Source organism: Myxine glutinosa, chromosome 9 (assembly GCF_964187855.1).
Source record: "Myxine glutinosa chromosome 9, kmMyxGlut1.1, whole genome shotgun sequence".
NCBI classification, from domain to species: domain Eukaryota; kingdom Metazoa; phylum Chordata; class Myxini; order Myxiniformes; family Myxinidae; genus Myxine; species Myxine glutinosa.
In genome coordinates, this window is record NC_136269.1 from 51,755,758 (window position 1) to 51,775,675 (window position 19,918).

The 19,918-nt window shown below is 49.1% G+C and overlaps 1 protein-coding gene across 3 annotated transcripts in view; it reads right to left on the reverse strand.

Moving 5' to 3' along the window:
- MTHFSD (methenyltetrahydrofolate synthetase domain containing) overlaps positions 1-19,918 on the reverse strand; it is a 44,083-nt gene that overhangs the window by 7,133 nt on the left and 17,032 nt on the right. For all 3 annotated transcript variants that reach the window (XM_068129156.2, XM_068129154.2, XM_068129157.2), the window contains one exon: positions 18,479-18,569. In XM_068129156.2, the coding sequence (XP_067985257.2) occupies positions 18,479-18,569 (91 nt within the window). The remainder of the gene's footprint in view (positions 1-18,478; positions 18,570-19,918) is intronic.

Below are 19,918 nucleotides of genomic sequence, written 5' to 3' on the forward strand. Positions count from 1 at the left end.
GGGGCGGGGGCTTACCCGGGCCGAGATCCCACGCACCACCTCGGCGTGGAGCCTTCCAATGTCCCGATCTCGACCTGCCGGCACGTCTCAATAGAAAGTGGTCGCCATGACGACCCTTCCTATCGGGCTGCCCGCTCCGCCTAGTGGAGCCCGGACGCGGCCGTTCCAAGCGAGGCCCAGCGTGGATCGCGTACGGCGGTCCTTTTGCACCCGCCGTGGCTCGGATCCCCGCTGGTTCTCGCGGCACGCGAAGCCCGGCACGCACCGAGGGCCCGATTCTGCTAAAAGTCGCTCTAACCGCTAACCCGGTTACCGTCGATGCCTCACCTGGATGCTTACACGCATACGCTACCCCTTTCTTGCTCATACCTCCAGCTGTTCCCATGCTCCTCGTACCTTTCCTTACACACCTCGGTACACTCATTCCGCTCACAGACTTGGTCACACACCTGACCACCGAACACCTTGGCACACATTCGTCGCTCGCACACCTCACCAACACACCTCTTCGCGCCCCCTCCTCGGTCACCTCCTCTGTGACAATCACAGGTGTGCTCTCACTCGCACACCCAACCACGTGCCTCACGACCAACTCAAGTGTGCATTCCCACACACTCTCTACCATTCCAGGTGTGCATCCTTCCATTCCAGGTGTACATCCTCGCTCACCTGTCACAACAAACTCACGCTCCGTGTCACTCTCACTACTCTCACCTCCACTCTCGGTCGCGCACTCACCCTTACTCTCGACAGCGCACTCTTTTCTCATGCCCCTGTCCGTTACACACCTTTCTCGCGCATCCTCTTGCGCACACTTTCGTTACATCCTCTGTAACTCTCACCACAGGCGTGCATTCTCCTTCACTCTTGACAGCGCACTCTTTCCCCATGCACCTGTCCGTTACACACCTTTCTCGTGCATCCTCTTGCGCACACTCTTTCGTTACTTCCTCCGTAACACTTACCACACCGCGCTTCCATGTACCCACTCGCACACGCACTATGACCGACTCACTCTCGACAGCACACTCACTGGTCGGCGCGCACTTTTTCTTCACACACCCCATGGTCGGACATTCTCGCACACCTCTTTTTTCACACACCAGACCTGTTGCACACTTCACCAACGGCCTTTCACGAACACCCGGATCCAAACCAATCCCCAAGCCGACTGAAGCTCCCCTCACATCATATACATTGCCGAATATTTCGACACTCACCTTGGCACCTCGTCTCCGCACCTCTTTTGCCACCTGCAAACTCTTTATTTGGTTAGTGAGCAGCACATCACGATTCGAGCACCGACCTTGTACCAATTCCATTACCTCCTCCTTTATTTCTCTCTTAGTTTCTGTCCGTCTCTTCTTAATTTCACTCACCTCTTCTTCCACTTCCTCTAATTTTTGCTTCACCTCTTTTATTTCCCGGTGCGTCTCCTCAAGTTCGTCCTCTAAGGCTACCGTGACCGTCTCTATGTGCATCCTCACCTCTCGGTCCTTCGTCTCCATTATCTCTGTCACCTCGTCCACCCTCATTGTCAGTCCCTCACGTACCATCTGACATTGCTTCTGTGTTGCTATTAATTCGTTTTTAATGTCCTTTTGTGTCGCTTTTAAACCCCCGATGATTGCAGTGTTCTTTTCCACTTGGTCCGCTAGTTCCCTTTGTCCGACTGTCAGCTGTTCTACTCCCTTCGTCAGACCCTCTATTCCCTCCTGTAACCTAGCCGTATTATTTCTCACCTCTTTCTCCATACGCTTCTCACCTCGCTTTACCTCCTCGCGTAGCCCCAAGACCTCCTCACTCACACCTCGTCGTATCTCCTCTTTCATCTCCTCCATCTCCTTTGTAGATGCCACCCTCATCTGTCCCAATTCATCCCTCTGAGCATCCAATTTGGTTTCTACCCCGATTTTTACCTCCTCTATCTGCTCTCCCATTTGTTTAATTTCTCGGGCAGATTGCTCCCCTATCTCCCGCAATTTGCCTTCCATCCTGTTTTCTAACCCCTCTAACCCCTTTTTCATCCCTTCCATTTGATTCTCTTGAGCGGCCATTCTGTTTTCTACCCCCGTTAACCCATTCTTTACCTCTTTTATCCCATTGTCTAACGCCTCACCAGTACCCCTCACTTCGTCCCTCATTACCCCCATCATTCTGCTTTCCATTTTCTCACTATCAGCCCTCCTTCTGTCTTCCATTTTCTCACTATCAGCCCTCCTTCTGTCTTCCATTTCTTCGCCCGACTTAACCATAAAGGCCTTTATTTGTTCCATAAAAAGGTTCAAATCCACCGGTGCTGCTACGGTCACGGGCGCGGCTAAATTTGGCGCCACAATAACCATGTGCGCGAGGGCGCCATTATGTGCGCCTGATACCCCCTCAACCACATTGCTAATGTTCTCCTCCTCTCTTTCATCCACATACATTTCCCCGAGGTCCTGGGTCGATTCTACCCCGTCTATCTCTCCCACCGGCATCCCGTCGCCTTGACCAGCCATGGCGCGATTTCAAAATTCGGGTTTTGTAAAACAAAAGCAATTTCGGTATTTTGTAATTTTGAGCGCGTTAAGCGCGCTTCGGGTCCAGTCCCACTTCCCGACACCAATTGTTACTGATCGCGGTTTAGGATGTTGTTTGCCGAGCGAAGGCTCCGCGACCGAACAGTTGTTCCCCGACTCACCCGATTCCACCCAGACGTTGGCCGTATCACGCCACAGCTATTCAATCAGGGAAAAGACAAAGACGACGGATGTGAAGAAAAAGGAATAAGACGAGAAGACGGACAGAAGAGTAATTGGATTTATTATACACACAAGCAAAAAGAAAGCAGTCACGTTTATTTACAACACATAAGACGCAGGTGACACAGTGCAAATACTAGCTTATACAGACTTAATTAACCCAGGGACAGAACAAACAAAACAAACTCACGTACACAAGAAGGGTGGAAAGGCAGGAGGTGGATGGCTGGAGGGAGAGGAAGGTCCAAGGGGGTCCTGCAGCACGATCGGCGCATTTAGCAGCCCCCGTTCCTTCGCGGCCCTGCTCAAAACCGCCGTCCAGGCCCCAAGTGGCTGTTGGGTGTTGTTGCTGCTGTGGCCTCCGCTGCTTTCCCAGGACTTGTCTGAATCGTCTGGTTCAAACCCTCAACTCAACAACACTCTTGCACTTCTCCCTGTCCAACCACTCTTTCTCTTTCTTGGTCCAACCACTCTTTCTCTTTCTTGGTCCACTCACTCCTCACCACCGACTCCCCAAAGCAACCAACTGACCACCCCCACGCGTCTTGCGCGCGCGCCTTTATAGCGCCTCCGGCGATCAAGCCGCCGGCCTTCAGGACACGCCCATCGGTGTGCTCACCTCGGCCCTGGTTGGTCACGCGACCCTCTCGCTCCGCCCTTGATGACGACGGGCGGGCACGCCCCTCTTCCCCGACCCGCGCACATGTTCAATGGTGGTTTTGGAGGGGATGTAATTGGCAATCGAGGCTTGGCAATGACGAAAGGGGATGTGAAAGGAAATGGAGATTTTGGGGATGGGAATGAAAGGGGATCTATTCTCTTTCACTGATGCAATGGAGTACTTCAATTAATGGGAGACACAGCCTTACTCTAAAACACAGAATAAGATATAACTATCAAACAGGGGTATTCTATTATTTGGCTGACGTGTATGCTTGTGGACTAATTATGGGATGCCCTTTCACCTTTACAAAGCTCCGGAGGCAGGGGGCGCAGAATAAACAATAATAATAATAATAAAGCACACAATCAAAAAAATATACAGTCCTCATATCCGCAACAATATATATATATATATATATATATATATATATATAATTATATATATATATATATTGTTGCGGATATGAGGACTGTATTTTTTTTGATTGTGTGTATTATTATTATTGCTTGAGTCTGGCCCCTCCTGCCTCCAGTGTTGTGTAAAGGTCAAAGGGCGTTCCGGTAGTTAATTCCATAAAGCATCCATTGAAGGACACTATAAAACCCTTGTTCAGTAGCTTATATCTTTATTATGTGTTTTAGGGTAAGGCCTTGTCTTCCATTAAAATGACACTCCATTGCACCAAGTGAAATAGATATATTCCCTTCATTCCCATTCCCAAAAACCTCCATTTCCCCTTTCGTCATGGCCAAGCCTCAATTTGCCAATTACATCCCCTCCAAAGCCGCCATTGAACATGTGCTTGGGTCGGGGAAGAAAGGCGTGCCCGCCCGTCGTCATCAAGGGCGGAGCCAGAGGGTCGCGCGACCAACCATGGCCGAGGTGAGCACACCGATGGGCGTGTCCTGAAGGCCGGCGGCTTAATCGCCGGAGGCGTTATAAAAGCGCGGGCGCAAGAGTGATAAAAAGGGAGTCGTCAGAGCAAAGCTGCGTAGAGAGGTCCATGACAAGAGAGGTCCATGACAAAGAGAGGTCCATGACAAAGAGAGGTCCATGGCAAAGAGAGGTCCATGACAAGAATGGCGGTTGCATCCACAGCAGCTTGAGCCACCGAAACTGCAGCCACAGCAGCGTGGGGCCTGGACGGCAGTTTGGAGCAGGGCCGCGAAGGAACGGCGGCTGCCCAACGCGCCGATCGTGCTGCCAGACCCGTTGGACCTCCCTCTCCCCCCAGCCATTCACCTGCCATTCCTATCATCATTCCCCGTGTAAGTGTGTTCGTAGTCTGTCTTTTGTCTTGTCCCTGGGAATAAGTTAAGCCTGTTAGATAAGCTAGTATTTTCACTGTCTCTAAAAGCTTCTGTAAATTATTTTCTTATCTTTCCTTCTCCTTGGTTATTTTGACCCTGTAAATAGTAAATAAATTTAGTAGTATTTTCAACCTTTTTTCGTCTTCTTATTCCTTTTCTTCACATCCGTCGTCTTTGTCTTTTCCCTCATTGAATAGCTGTGGCGCGATACGGCCAACGTTCAGGGAATCGGGTTTAGTCGGGGAAAAACTGTTCGGCCGCGGTGCCTCCGCTCGGCAAACAACATCTTATCCGCGGACCGTAACAATTGGTGTCAGAAGTGTCGGATTCGGACCTGAAGCGCTTAACGCGCTCAAAATTACAAAGTACCGAAATTGCTTTTGTTTTACAAAACCCGAATTTTGAAATCGCGCCATGGCTGGTCAAGGCGACGGGATGTCGGTGGGAGAGATAGACGGGGTAGAATCGACCCAGGACCTCGGGGAAATGTATGTGGAGGAAAGGGAGGAGGATAAAAATGGCAATGTGGTTGAGGAGGTTTCAGGCGCGCAAAAGGGCGCTCTCGCGCACGAGGTTACGGGCGCGCAAAATGGTGCCTCGCACATTGCTACGGCGACCGCGACCGTAGCAGCGCCGCCGGTGGATTCGAACCTTTTTTTCCTACAAATCGGGGCCCTTATGGATAAAATGAGGGACGAAGCGAGGGCTAATAGTGAGCAATTAAGAGAGGGGTTAGACAAGAATTTTAAGAAGTTAGACAATAAATTTGAGAGGCTAGGAAGCAAAATGGAGCGAATCGGCAAAATTGCGGACAGAATGGGTGACCGCATGCAAAAATGTGGGGAGACCATGGATCGCATGGTGGGCGAGCAGGTCCCAGGGGTGCACGAGGAGGTAACGCGGGTCGAGAAGCGCTGGTTGAGCGAAGCGGAGAAAAGCGCGGGTACAATGACGGGGGTAGAAATCGCGACACGGGGTTTGGAAAAGCCGGCGACCGATGAGGTAGAGGGAATTTTATTAAAGCCAACGGTCGTCGAGGTGAATAAAGAAAAAGCAGTGCTGGGAATTAAAATTGAAGAGATGACGGAGGTAGCCCGGGAATTGCAGGGAGAAATGGAAAATGTGCAAAGTCCCTGCTCACATCACGCTGCTGTACTTAATAACCCAAATGAAGATTTGCAGGTGCGCGTGGAGAAGGGAATCCCCCAGGTGAGTCGTGCTGTGTATTGTGCGGGGAGATTTTGTAAGAGGATGTTTAGCGACAAAAGAATTGTCGCGCGATTGGGGTCAATATGGCACCCGGGCGTTGGTGAAGGGTCCGGTGTGAGAGGAAATAGCACGCGAGTGAAAAAAAAGTGTGCGTCAAGGGGTGAGCGTGTTACGAAGCGCGAGTGTGCTACCGAGTGCGAGCGGGAATGCACGTCGGGGTGTACGGGGTGTGACACAGGGAGTGAGAGCGATACGGAGTGTACGTGCGAGGGTGAGAGTGACCCGGAGAGTGAGTTGGTGGTGGAGCGGGTGCGAGAATGCACGCTTGGAATGGTTGAGGGTGTGCGAGGAAGCACACCTGAGTTGGTCATGGCGCGGGTGTGGGAGAGCCCATGTGAGCGCGTTAGTGGGTGGATGCCAGAGTGCACGCCCATGGTGAGTGGTACGGAGTACGTACCGGGGGAGAGTGCGCGAGGTGTGTTAAGGGAGTGTGCGAACGGCGAGTGTGCGCGAGAGGTGTGGTGTGTAACAAGGAGTGCGTCGGTGGAATGGACGGAGTGTGTGGGATGCACTGGAGGCGTTGGAACGCCAGGTTTTGTGAGTGTGAAACGGGTCGCGTATGCAAGTGAAGCATCGACATTGAACGGGTTAGCGGTTAGGGCGACGGATAGCCGATGCGAGCACTCGGGGCACGGTGTGCTTTGTTGGATGCGAGGCCCGGCGCGGATCGATGCTGCGTCGCTTCTCTTCGAAGCGTCGGTGCCGATTCGGGCTTGGCCCCGCCCTGCACGGTCGAGTCCGGGCCTTGGCGGGCGAGGCGACCGGTCCGGTTCAAGGGCGAGTGGGAGGAAGCGGACGGTGCCCCCTGGCGGGGACGGGGTTCCGACCGGGGGAGATTGAGCCATCGGGCCGGGACCGCAAGGTCCTGCGCCGAGATGGTGCGTGGAATCTCGGCCCGACCAAACCACCTCCCTTGAACCGAAAGCCGGGCGGATTCAACCTGTGGGTGACCAAACCACCCGAATTCATTGCTCGGCTTTACGAAGCCGAGTTTAATGATGTCATGACGCACCGAGGCTAGGATATAACGGACTGTGATGATGATAATACTGATAGTGTTTTTGATCCAAAATTTAGAAAAGTGAATAGAATTGGCAGTAATTGGAAAATTTTGATTGGTTGGAATTTGGTAAGCAAAATTGATAGGAGGAGATGCCCGATGTGACGGGATGGCAACTCTGTCATCCCTCACAGCGGGGGCAAAGGAGCACTAGTCTTATGGGGTTTATGGCAGTGAAAACTAGCCCGGGAGGGTTAGGATATATCGTGTGTAGGGATCTAGCGAAGATGACATTAGGTAACGTTAAGGTTAGGTAGTGACAATGATACCGGTAGTGGGGACGCAGGTAGATTAAAGTGGATGATAATGACGAGGGAGCGCAATAGTTTAAAGGGACGACTGGGAAGCGCAAGTTCCAGAGGGGAGTAGTTAGATGAGATGATGCCGTGTGTGTGAGGATCGAAAGTGTATTTTTTTTTTTTTTTTTTTTTTTTTGTTTTGTTTTGTATACAATATCGAGGCTCGTGAAAGAGCGAACATTAATCACACAGAAAGACAAACCGACACATAAAACATATAACATAGGGAGCGGTAGACAAGATGAGGAGAGAGGGGGAAGGACACAAACACAACATTTGAGAGCAGGGACCGAGAGACATGGAGACATCGAGAGATCTGAGAGAGGGCGAGGGCTTTGGGGGGGGGGGCGTGGGAAGGGGGCAGTGGGAGAGGTATAAAACATATGGACACTGCCAGGACTTCCAGGAAAGAAGTTGGAATTTCAAACAAGGTGGATCTGGGGTGAATTAGCTGGGGTAGAAAAGATCAAGGTTTTGGATGGGGGAAGATAAGAGATGGTGGTGAACAGCTGTTTTAAAGACCTGGAGGGAGGAGTGGGATTGAAGGGAGTGAGGGAGTTTGTTCCAGAGGCGGGAGAAAAGAGGAATGAAAGAGTGAAGGTGAGCAGTGAGCCGAGATTTCGGCAGTTTAACCATCAGAGGGTTGCTGGCAGATCTTGTGCGACCTGTAGGAATATTTGGGGGACAGAGCACAGAGAGAGCTGGGGGTGCAAGGCCGGAGAGGAGTCGGTAGAAGACAGAAAGACCACCTACCTGCCTGCGGTGAGTGAGTGAAAGGCCCTCAGAGATAGCTTCATCGCGGGAGATTCCAATAATTCTGAAAGCTTTGGTTTCAACAGCGTGAAGCCGAGCTAGGTGTGAGGCAGGAGCACCGGCCCATAGGGGAGAACAGTATTCCATTGAGCTGCGGATGAAAGCCTTGTATGTGGTGAGGAGCTCAGGTGTGCCGAGGAAGGACTTCGCACGACGGAGGATGCCCAGTCGGCGACTGGCTTTGGAGGCCAGCTTGGAAATGTGGTTTTCCCAAGAAAGATCATGGCAGATAGTGAGACCCAAAATCTTGAGCGACAGAACTTCTTGGAGAGGATTGTTGAGAAAGTAGATGGGAGGGTTGTCCAGTCGATCTTTTCGGAGAGACATAGTAAGAGTGTGAGATTTGTCAGGATTGAAAGACATGTTCCACTTGTTTGACCAGTCTGTGATTTTGTCCAGGTCTTCAGAGAGTGAGGAGGCAGCAGACTGCCGATCTGAGGGAAGAGGAATGGAGCGGCAGAGAGTGGAGTCATCAGCAAAGAGATAGAGAGGATTTTCGAGAGAGTCAGAGAGATCATTGATGAAGACCAGAAAAAGCACGGGGCCCAGAACACTGCCTTGGGGAACTCCAGCCTGAACAGGAAGAGGAGATGAGAGAAACCCATTCAGGGCCACACGTTGACGACGACTAGAGAGGAAGTCCGCCAGCCATGCATGGAGATTTCCATGGATACCAAAGGAGGAGAGTTTGGTGAGCAGAGCGGGGTGCCAGACCGTGTCGAAGGCACGTGATATGTCGAGGGAGACAGCTCTAATTTCCTGTTTGGCATTGAGGACCTCCATCCATTGTTGAGACAGCAGAAGCAGCATGTCCAGAGTAGAGTGACCTGGTCTGAAACCAAATTGATGATCAGAGATCAAGCCATTGGAGAAGAGGAAAGATTTCATATCCGAAGCAATGATGGATTCCATGACTTTGCTGATAATTGGGAGAAGGCTGATTGGTCTGTAGTTGCTAGGATCTGTTTTTGCACCTTTTTTGTGCAAAGCGGTGATGTTGGCTGATTTCCAAGCAGATGGCAGTTGACCTTGAGCAAAAGAGAGGGTGAAGAGAACAGAGAGAGGGTGAGATAGAGCAGCAGAGCAGGATTTTAGGACCCGTGGGCTGATGCCGTCGGGTCCAGTTGCAGAATCAGAGTCGAGGGTTGACAGAAACTTTTCCACCTTGTCAGGAGGAAAGGACACGGAGTCCAGGAGCAGCAGGGTACGACTGGGTATGGTGGGTACAGAGAGGGATGGGTTTGGGACACAAGATTTAGAGGCAAACACAGAGTTGAGGCATTCAGCTTTTTCACGTGCGGAGTCAGCTGTGTAGCCGTTTGAGGTAAGGGAGGGGATGGAGGGGGAACAAACACCAGAAACGGATTTGACCAGACGCCACCAGGATTTGGAAGAGGGAGACAGATAAGAGAGTTCGGTCTTGAGAACGGAGAGATATTGTTTCCTGGCTCTCCTGAGGGTGGACACACACTTGTTTCGGGCTTTGTGAAAGGAAATGAGATTTCCTTCCGTTGGATTTGCTTTCCAGGAGACGAAGGCAAGTTGTTTCTGGGCAACAGCCTCACCACAAGATTCCGTGTACCATGGACGGGAGGAAGGGTATGACAACTGAAGACGAGATGGGATAAATCTGTGCATGAGAGAGAGCAATTTACTTTGGAAGAATTCCCAGGATGAGTTGATGTCAGAGGTGGTAGAGATGGGAGACCAGTCCAGATGATTGATGGCTGCTTGAAGACCGTGCCAGTTGGCCTGAGTGAAATGCCAGACTCGTCGACGCTGAGCAGGCTCCCTGAGGATGGTCAGAGAGATGTCCACTTTAACAAGGACATGATCAGATGATCCGATCGGAGCAGAAGAAGAGCAGCAGACATTTTCAGGGAAGTTAGTCATAACCAAGTCCAGAAGAGAAGATGTTCCGTTGACTGAGATCCGGGTCGGGAAATTGACAGATTGTGTCAGTCCCAGTGAGTCGCAGAAGTCCTTTGCTGAGGAGCCATGGCTGGTGAGAGAGGTACCCACACCCAGCCAACTGGCATGATGACAGTTGAAATCACCACATATGAGGAAGAGAGAGTTGGGATGAGTAGATAGAAGTTGGTCCATATCATCAGACAGCGAGATGTAGATGGAGTCATCACTGTTTGGTGGACGGTACAACACACATATGAACAAGAGGTGGGAGCGAAGGGGAAGCCGTAGCCAGAGGTATTCCTGGGGGTGAGGTGGAGAGAGTGCAGTGCAGGGCGAGTGAGGAAGAGAGTTTTTGATAAAGATAGCAACCCCGTCTCCAGGACGAGGCTCAGGTCTATCATACCGGAGGAGGGAGTAGCCCGGGAGAGATACTATGGAATCAGAGACATCATAAAGGAGGAAAGTTTCTGTTAAGCAGATCACGTCTGGTTTGACAGAAGCAACCTGTATGGAGAGATCAGTTAAGTTTGAACGAAGGCCCCGGATGTTTGAGGTCCATACCGTTAATGAAGAGGAAGGGGGAGCATCAGATACAGAACAGGGGGGAGGAGGGGTAGGGTAAGATGTGGAAGAGGTGGAAGAGGTAGGGAGAGCTGTTGAAGGTGTGTCAGAGATTTCAGAATAGCTCGGAGAAAGGGAAGGATGGGGCGGACAAAAGGTTTGATGGTGATTGGGTGAGCCACTATGAGGTGTTATTTGAGGAGGGGGAAGAGCGAGGCAGAAGGTTGGGGGAGATGGAGGTGAGAGTTTGAAGGGGGAAGAAGCGGGGAGGACGCTTTGAGGAGGGGGAGTGAGAGGGGGGAAATTGAGAAGCAATGAGGGTGGGGAGATTTGAAGGGGAGGGGTGAGGGGGGAGTTTGGGAGGGAAGGGACAAGGGGAGGGATTTGAAAGGGATGGGATATGGGGGAGATTTGGAGGGGAGGGGTGAGGCAGGAGTCTAGGAGGGGAGGGGCGAGGGGGCGTCTTGGCGGGGAGGGGTGAGGGGGTAGTTTAGGAGGGAGGGGGCAAGGGGGGAGATTTGAAAGGGATGGGTGATGGGGAAGATTTGGAGGGGAGGGGTGATGGGGAAGATTTGGAGGGGAGGGGTTATGGGGAAGATTTGGAGGGGAGGGGTGAGATTGGATTTTTGAAAGTGTACGATTTATGGGAAACGAACATTTATTGCAAAATGAGTTTCTTGTGACCTTCGAGTTAAAAATACGTTTAAGGACGCTGGATGGAGGATGGAGTGCAGGAGAGTTTAGGGAATGTAGAAAAAAGGCACTATAGGAGATGGATATTTTTTTTGGGATGAATTGATTTGGTGAGCAAGTCGAAAGCAGCCTTTTAAAGAAGAAGAAGAAAAAGGTGTTATAAAATATGACGGAATACATAACTTGAGGGGAAAGTGTAAACATTGAAGGTTAATGAGTGAAAACTATCTGGGGAAATGGGGGAGAAACACGTGGTCGAAGAACGAACGAACGAATAAGAATGAATAAACGAATGAGAACAGAGAAGGAAATGTTGTTGTTGTTGTTGTATTTTTTTTTTTTTTTTTTTTTTTTTTTTGAGTTGAGATTGACACAAGGAAGTAGGCTATGGGTGAAAAGCCTGGGAATACAGAGAACGAAAGTTATTGGATCACAAACGACGGACCGCTGAGAGAAAAACAAAGCCTCAAGGTTGTACAGTGCACACTGTACAAGGCCTCAAGACACGACACGGCAAACAGACGATCAATTTATGAAAGATAAACACCGAGAAACAACCAAAGTTGCACACAATAACTTCACACACCGAAAGATAAATACAGTTTCGACAAAATACAATTGTGAACAGACTTAACTTCGAAAAACGTGGAGACGTGTGGAGCTTTGAAAATCCCTCCCACCGTCTCCAAGATCTCGCGAGATCTCCAAGATCTTACCTAGCTCCTCACCTGACCTATCTAACCGGGGAAGGCCCGGTTAGCCGGTAGATCTCACGAGATATTGAGCAGGGTATGAGTAACTGATTGTGATTGTGAGTAGTAATGTGATTGCACAGGTGTGCAACTGGACAGGTGTATGGAGCAGTGTATGAGAGAAGAATAGTGAGATGAGTATTGTGCTGACCAAATGGTCCAGGAAGGAAGGAGGGTGCAGGTGGCACCAGGTGTGATTGCACAGGTGTGCAACAACAGGTGAATGGAGAATGGTTGTGTGGAATACATGGAGTGTGGAATACATGGAGTGTGGAATATATGGAGTATTGGAATGGATGGTCGTGGAGTGAGTATGGTGGAAACTATGGAGTGGAGTGGATGGTGTGAATGGGGGAAGGATGGACCCCCATCACGAATACCCGGGGCGGGTAGTGTAAGTGTTAGGTAGAGGGTATAGGTAAATTGTGGTTGGATATTGGCATCTGTGGTGCGGGTGAAAGAATGGTATTTGGATGGGTGCATTAGTGTTGTGGAAATGGCTGGGCGTGTAGCCTGTTAGTGTGTGTAGTGGTTTGGGCACTCCACCACTGTGAGGATGTCGGCCAGGTGAGGCCGCAGGGGGGCTCTGGGAGCCGGTAGAGTTGTTGTGGATGGGGCCCGAGGATCCGGAGGACGGACCCGGGTAGCCCAGTGCCAGAGGGCACCGAGGGGTGACAGAGCCAGGAGGGGCCTTCCCCGGTTAGATAGGTCAGGTGAGGAGCTAGGTAAGCTCGGGTGGCAACTGCAGTGGTGGAGGTGGGCAGGTGGGTAGACCTGCTGGGAGAGCTACACGGCCCAGTCTTGAAATTGTGCAAGGGCACCGGGAGTTGAATCGGGGGAGTGAGACCCCAAATTGAGAAGCACCACAGTTTGGTCAATGGGAATTGGTTTTTAGAACCCATAGTGTAAGATGGCCAATGGATTGGCAGGGAAAGACCCCGGGTAGTGTAAAGTGTGTTAATGTCATTTAGAGGATAGTTAGGATGAAAATCTCCTCGCACCATCTACATCCACTCACCTGAGGTAACGATGGTACTCCACACCATGCCATGGTTGTTTTTAATTATTTTTGATGCAAATGTTTTGGATTGTGAGACGCATCATGACGTGGGTGTGACATTGTGCTTGACGTTCCATCTCTTCCTCCTTATGAGGATTGATGATGAATTGGGTGATGGCAAATTTTGGATAGAGGGATTGTGGGAACGAATTTGGTATAGGGGGAAGATGTGACGGTAGCGACGGATTTGTAATGTGTAAATTTTTGTAAATATGGGGTAAGGGCAAGGGTAGTGTAGGTGACGGGGGGGGTGACGTACGGTGGGGACGAGCTTTCTCACTTCGCTCTCCGTACGCACTTCGCCTTGCATTGCCTTATTGATGTGTACCCTTGAGACCTTACCCCTCGCTCATCTGTCTTGTCCCCCCTTTTGTCTCCCACATGAGGACCTGAGCGCCACTGGGCGCCGAGGGGAGCGTGCGTGAGTCCGCCATTGTGCGCCCGGAACTCCCAGAACCAGCTGTCTGCATCGATGCACCACATTATGGACCACACCACTGTGGCCGAGCACCACTTATGGACCCCATGGGTTGGGGCATGGCCCCTCTGCTGGAACCGGCCATGAAGGCCCGAAATCTTGCTGGCGGACCTTGGCCACAGGGCACCGATGCCCCACAGGTGAACCACACTAGTCGGCCCTGTGGGCCATAAATAAAATAAATAAAAATGGACACGTTGGGTGCATTTCATTTTATGCTCAAATAGGCCGCCAGTAAGAAAATGAGAGAAAATGACATCTGGAAGAAAGCAAATAGCCAGCAGAGGGAGCCGAAGAGCAAGAGACCACCTGCAGGGTTAGGGGTTGTTGGTTTTATTTTGATGGACAGTGATGACTGTGCACCGATTGGTGCTTGAGGGTGTGTTGGTGCGTTTTGTGTGCTTTCATGGTGCGTCGATGCAGAGCAGACTGTCTCCCCCCCAGAAAGAACAATCACAGGTCCTGGGTTGCGTTTTGTAAATAAAATAGCGTCACTGTAAATAATGCTCCCCACCGTCAGTGTGTAGTTTGAAGACCATTCCGCAATTCGGTTAGCTGTGGGCGTGAGTCTGTTAGGCAGGGTGCAATGGAGCAGCGGGACATATTTATCTATGTTTTAAAACTGTCGCACTCAGGGTCAGGTTAAAAGTAGAGGGAACTACACCTACGTGCCACACTAAATTAAAGTTGTAGGCCCGGGACGTGCCTAAGAGGAGGAGGGTGCAGTGTTGCGGATATGAGGACTGTATTTTTTTTGATTGTGTGTATTATTATTATTGCTTGAGTCTGGCCCCTCCTGCCTCCAGTGTTGTGTAAAGTTCAAAGGGCGTTCCGGTAGTTAATTCCATAAAGCATCCATTGAAGGACACTATAAAACCCTTGTTCAGTAGCTTATATCTTTATTATGTGTTTTAGGGTAAGGCCTTGTCTTCCATTAAAATGACACTCCATTGCACCAAGTGAAATAGATAGATTCCCTTCATTCCCATTCCCAAAAACCTCCATTTCCCCTTTCGTCATGGCCAAGCCTCAATTTGCCAATTACATCCCCTCCAAAGCCGCCATTGAACATGTGCTTGGGTCGGGGAAGAAAGGCGTGCCCGCCCGTCGTCATCAAGGGCGGAGCCAGAGGGTCGCGCGACCAACCATGGCCGAGGTGAGCACACCGATGGGCGTGTCCTGAAGGCCGGCGGCTTAATCGCCGGAGGCGTTATAAAAGCGCGGGCGCAAGAGTGATAAAAAGGGAGTCGTCAGAGCAAAGCTGCGTAGAGAGGTCCATGACAAGAGAGGTCCATGACAAAGAGAGGTCCATGACAAAGAGAGGTCCATGACAAAGAGAGGTCCATGACAAAGAGAGGTCCATGACAAGAGTGGCGGTTGCATCCACAGCAGCTTGAGCCACCGAAACTGCAGCCACAGCAGCGTGGGGCCTGGACGGCAGTTTGGAGCAGGGCCGCGAAGGAACGGCGGCTGCCCAACGCGCCGATCGTGCTGCCGGACGGACCCGTTGGACCTCCCTCTCCCCCCAGCTATCCACCTGCCATTCCTATCATCATTCCCCGTGTAAGTGTGTTCGTAGTCTGTCTTTTGTCTTGTCCCTGGGAATAAGTTAAGCCTGTTAGATAAGCTAGTATTTTCACTGTGTCTCTAAAAGCTTCTGTAAATTATTTTCTTATCTTTCCTTCTCCTTGGTTATTTTGACCCTGTAAATAGTAAATAAATTTAGTAGTATTTTCAACCTTTTTTTCGTCTTCTTATTCCTTTTCTTCACATCCGTCGTCTTTGTCTTTTCCCTCGTTGAATAGCTGTGGTGCGATACGGCCAACGTTCAGGGAATCGGGTTTAGTCGGGGAAAAACTGTTCGGCCGCGGTGCCTCCGCTCGGCAAACAACATCTTATCTGCGGACCGTAACAATATATATATATATACAGTGAAACCTTGACTTACGAGTGCACCAACTTACGAGTTTTCCGAGATACGAGCCGTCGCTCGGGCGGTTTTTTGCTTTGAGATGCGAGCCGAGATCTGAGTTACGAGCTTACGCCACCTGCCACTAGGCGGCCCAACGAGCGTTCCGGTCACGTGGTTATCTTGCCGTGCAAGCATCTCTGCCGTATATCGCTGCTGCTTTGTTTTCGCATGTTGGTTATTTTGGAAAATTTCTTAGTTTTAACCATGGGTCCTAAGAAATTGAGTGCCAAGGGCAGTACTGAGAAGAAGAAGAGGATGATGTGCTTGGATATAAAACACGCAATCGTCGAAAAACATGAGCGAGGTGTGCGTGTTGTCGACTTGGCGAGGCAGTACGATCGTAGTACTTCTACGATATGTACGATTTTGAAGCAGAAGGAGTCGATAAAGGCTATAACGCCAGCCAAGGGCGTTACGATTATTTCAAAGCTCCGGACCTCTATCCATGAAGAGATGGAGAATTTTCGAAACATTTTTAAAGGGAGGAAGAAACAAACCTCGTTGGACAGGTTTTTATTGAAACGCCCTGCAAGTGAAAGCGAGGAAAGTGTGGCGAAAAGGGCAAAAGTTATCTCCTCCACCTCCGCCAGCATCTTCGTCTGATCTTCAAGGTAAATACACTGTAGCGCGATGCTGCGCGCGCTAATGCTTACGCAAGGAGCAAGCGGACAACGCGGTTCATACAAGTCTTTATTCAAACTGCAGCACTAAGCTGCTCAAGGCTGCGCGCCCCGTCTATATCCTGAGGCCACGCCTCTCTCACCGGCGTGGCCCACCCCCACTTGGTGTGCGGGGTGATGTCACCACGTCAGTGCTTTCGTGTCCGCCACAACACTTAATAAAACCAGTTTATTTCTTTACATTGAAGGAGTCTGGACTCCAGCAGAATACGGATAAAAGGATGGCAAGGCACAAACTCGTCCGAGAAGATGTTTATTCGTAAAACCAACTCGGGAACACTAAAAAGCCCGTTTATCGGGCTGCCTTATAAAGCAAAACCAAAAACCCAATCCGAAACCGAAAGCCACGCCTCTCAAGCGAGGCGTGCTTCGGTGGTCACGTGATCCACAGGTGTAGCTCATTATACCCGCACGCGCGGGACGCTTTGGCGGTCACGTGACCAGCCACTCTGGCGCCGGGGATCCCCGCCGGTGACGTCACCGGCTGGAGCAAGGAGATTCTGATGCCGGTCTTGCTTGGGGGACCCATGGGTCGCTACAACATTCTCTTTTATTATGAACAGTATATACGAGGTCGTGCTTGTTTATACATTATTTGTTATTTATAAAGTACATTTTTCTTATTTAAAAACACGTAACAAAAAAAATTGGTGTGGTTTTTTGGGGGCTGGAACGGATTAATAGCATTTCAATGCCTTTTAATGGGGAAATTTAATTTGAGAAACGAGCAAATTGAGTTACGAGCTCGGTCACAGAATGAATTAAACTCGTAAGTCAAGGTTTCACTATATATATATATATATATATATATATATATATACACACGCACACACTAACATGCGTGCCATCATGACGTCATATATATATACACAAAGAATTAAGTTAAGCACCCCCCCCGTTTTTGTACAACCTCGCACATTACAAGTTTGTTGTCGTCAAAACAGTGTAATATACCCATGATATTGCTATATTTTCTGGAGAAGTGATATTATGGTCACATAAAAACATAACAATCATGCCGTTTTCAATATTTTATTCTGAATAATTTAAGGTGAAATTTTTTGGGAATTTTAGGCATATTTTCACCTCAATTTAAGTATGGAGCTATAGGTCCATCACGGACAGTGTGGATGACGTTTATGTTTTCTAACGTACAGTCATTGTTCTGAGAAGACCTCTAGCGATCTTTGCGTCAATAACGTGTGTAGGACCCACGTGATCGGATCACTGACTCAACCAATCACTTTTTTTCACTTTGATCACTCAATTTCATCAATGGATAATTGCTAATGTCATACCAATCATTATTTGATCTCACATACCTTAGAATATATGCCAATGTATACATATACACAAAGAATATATATTAGGGGGTGCTTACCTTAATTCGTTGTGTAGGGGTGCTTAACTTAATTCTTTGTGTATATATGCACAGTAACACACACACACACACCCATACATACACACATACATACACACACACACACACACACACACACACAAAGTAAGGAAATTATATAATAAAAAATTTTTATTATAATTTTTACCCAGAAGATGGTCATAATTTTAATCTCAAACAGTGATTTTTTTTTTAAATTCTTCATGAACTGAAATTAATTATCAAACTAGTTATCAAAGCTCTTATGGAAAAAATGAATTGGAATGTTAGCCTATTTAAAATAACATTTATCAAAAATTAACTTATTAAAAATCTTATTTAAAAAAAAAAAAAATGGAATCACTCTGCTGTGCGTATTGACGACATGCATGAAGCAAACGCCTGAAGAACCAACCTCAGAATCTCCACCATCCGTAGCTGCATCTGGACATGTAAGTCGCCATGATAGCGGCGCCAGTACTGTATGTACAGTCTGCAACGAAGCGTGCGATTGGCTGATTAGCGCTCATGGCCTATGTAACACGTGCTGTGATTGGACAATATTTATTTAAAAGATCGTCAACATTTTGGGTGTTTTTTCCCACATTTTGAAAATATGTGCAATTTTGGTGCATGACGAGTTTCAGATATTAATTCTGTAATATTTTTACACAACATATTAGAAATGCAGGTAGATATGTGAGGTGGGTCACGAAAGTAAACAAAACAGGGGCTCGGCCCACGATCCATTTCCCCTACCCCAAAATAAAATGCGATACAGCACTCACGTCTGTTTGTGTATAGGCCTCTGGTCTTTTTCAGCAATCGTACCTTTTTTTGAGACTGCGACAGAGCCAACAACAATGAGGTCCACATGAAGCTTTGCATCGAGCCCAATGGGCACACTGCTTTGTTTCACTCCCTGCAAACACAGTTAGTTTTATTTCTGTTACCTTATGGAATGGGCAGCTCCACCTACAGGGAGAATTTGTGCCCATCAATAGTAGGGAAATGGTGGTTCTGGATCACCCCCTTCGAAAAGTTGAGGCTCAACAACTATCGAGGACGTCTCTTCATGGTGGTTGTACCCCCACACAAGTCGGGGGCAAAATCTTCCCCATTCTTCCCTGCTGCCCATATTCGTCAGGACAGCACGGTCACGGTCACAGTACCGATCGGTCCCCATGGACCGGCCCTTTCCCTCTTTCTCTAACCTCTCCTCTTTATAATCCTCTTCCCCTCTTTCTAACCCTGTCCTCTTTATAACCATCTCCCCATCATTCTAACCATCTCCCCCTCTTTCTAATCCTCTCCCCCTCTTTCTAACCCTCTCCTCCTCTTTCTAACCTTCTCCTCCTCTTTATAACCCTGTCCTCCTCTTTCTAACCTCTACCCCTCTTTCTAACCCTAATCTGCCAACAACAACAATCAACTAACAACTAATCTGCCAACATCACCGCTTTGCACAAAAAAGGTGCAAAAACAGATCCCAGCAACTACAGACCAATCAGCCTTCTCTCAATTATCAGTAAAGTCATGGAATCCATCATTGCTTCAGATATGAAATCTTTCCTCTTCTCCAATGGCTTGATCTCTGATCATCAATTTGGTTTCAGACCTGGTCACTCTACTCTGGACATGCTGCTACTGCTTTCTCAGCAATGGATGGAGGTCCTCAATGCCAAACAGGAAATTAGAGCTGTCTCCCTTGACATATCACGTGCCTTCGATACGGTCTGGCACCCTGCTCTGCTCACCAAACTCTCCTCTGTTGGTATCCATGGAAATCTCCACGCATGGCTGGCGGACTTCCTCTCCAGTCATAGTCAACGTGTGGCCCTGAATGGGTTTCTCTCATCTCCTCTTCCTGTTCAGGCTGGAGTTCCCCAAGGCAGTGTTCTAGGCCCTGTGCTTTTTCTGGTCTTCATCAATGATCTCTCCGACTCTCTTGAAAATCCTCTCTATCTCTTTGCTGATGACTCTACTCTCTGTCGCTCCATTCTTCATCCCTCAGATCGGCAGTCTGCAGCCTCCTCACTCTCTGCAGACCTGGACAAAATAACAGACTGGGCAAACAAGTGGAACATGTCTTTCAATCCTGACAAATCTCACACTCTTACGATGTCTCTCCGAAAAGACCGACTGGACAACCCTCCCATCTACTTTCTGAATAATCCTCTCCAAGAAGTTCTGTCACTCAAACTTTTGGGTCTCACTATCTGCCATGATCTTTCCTGGGAAAACCACATTTCAAATCTGGCCTCCAAAGCC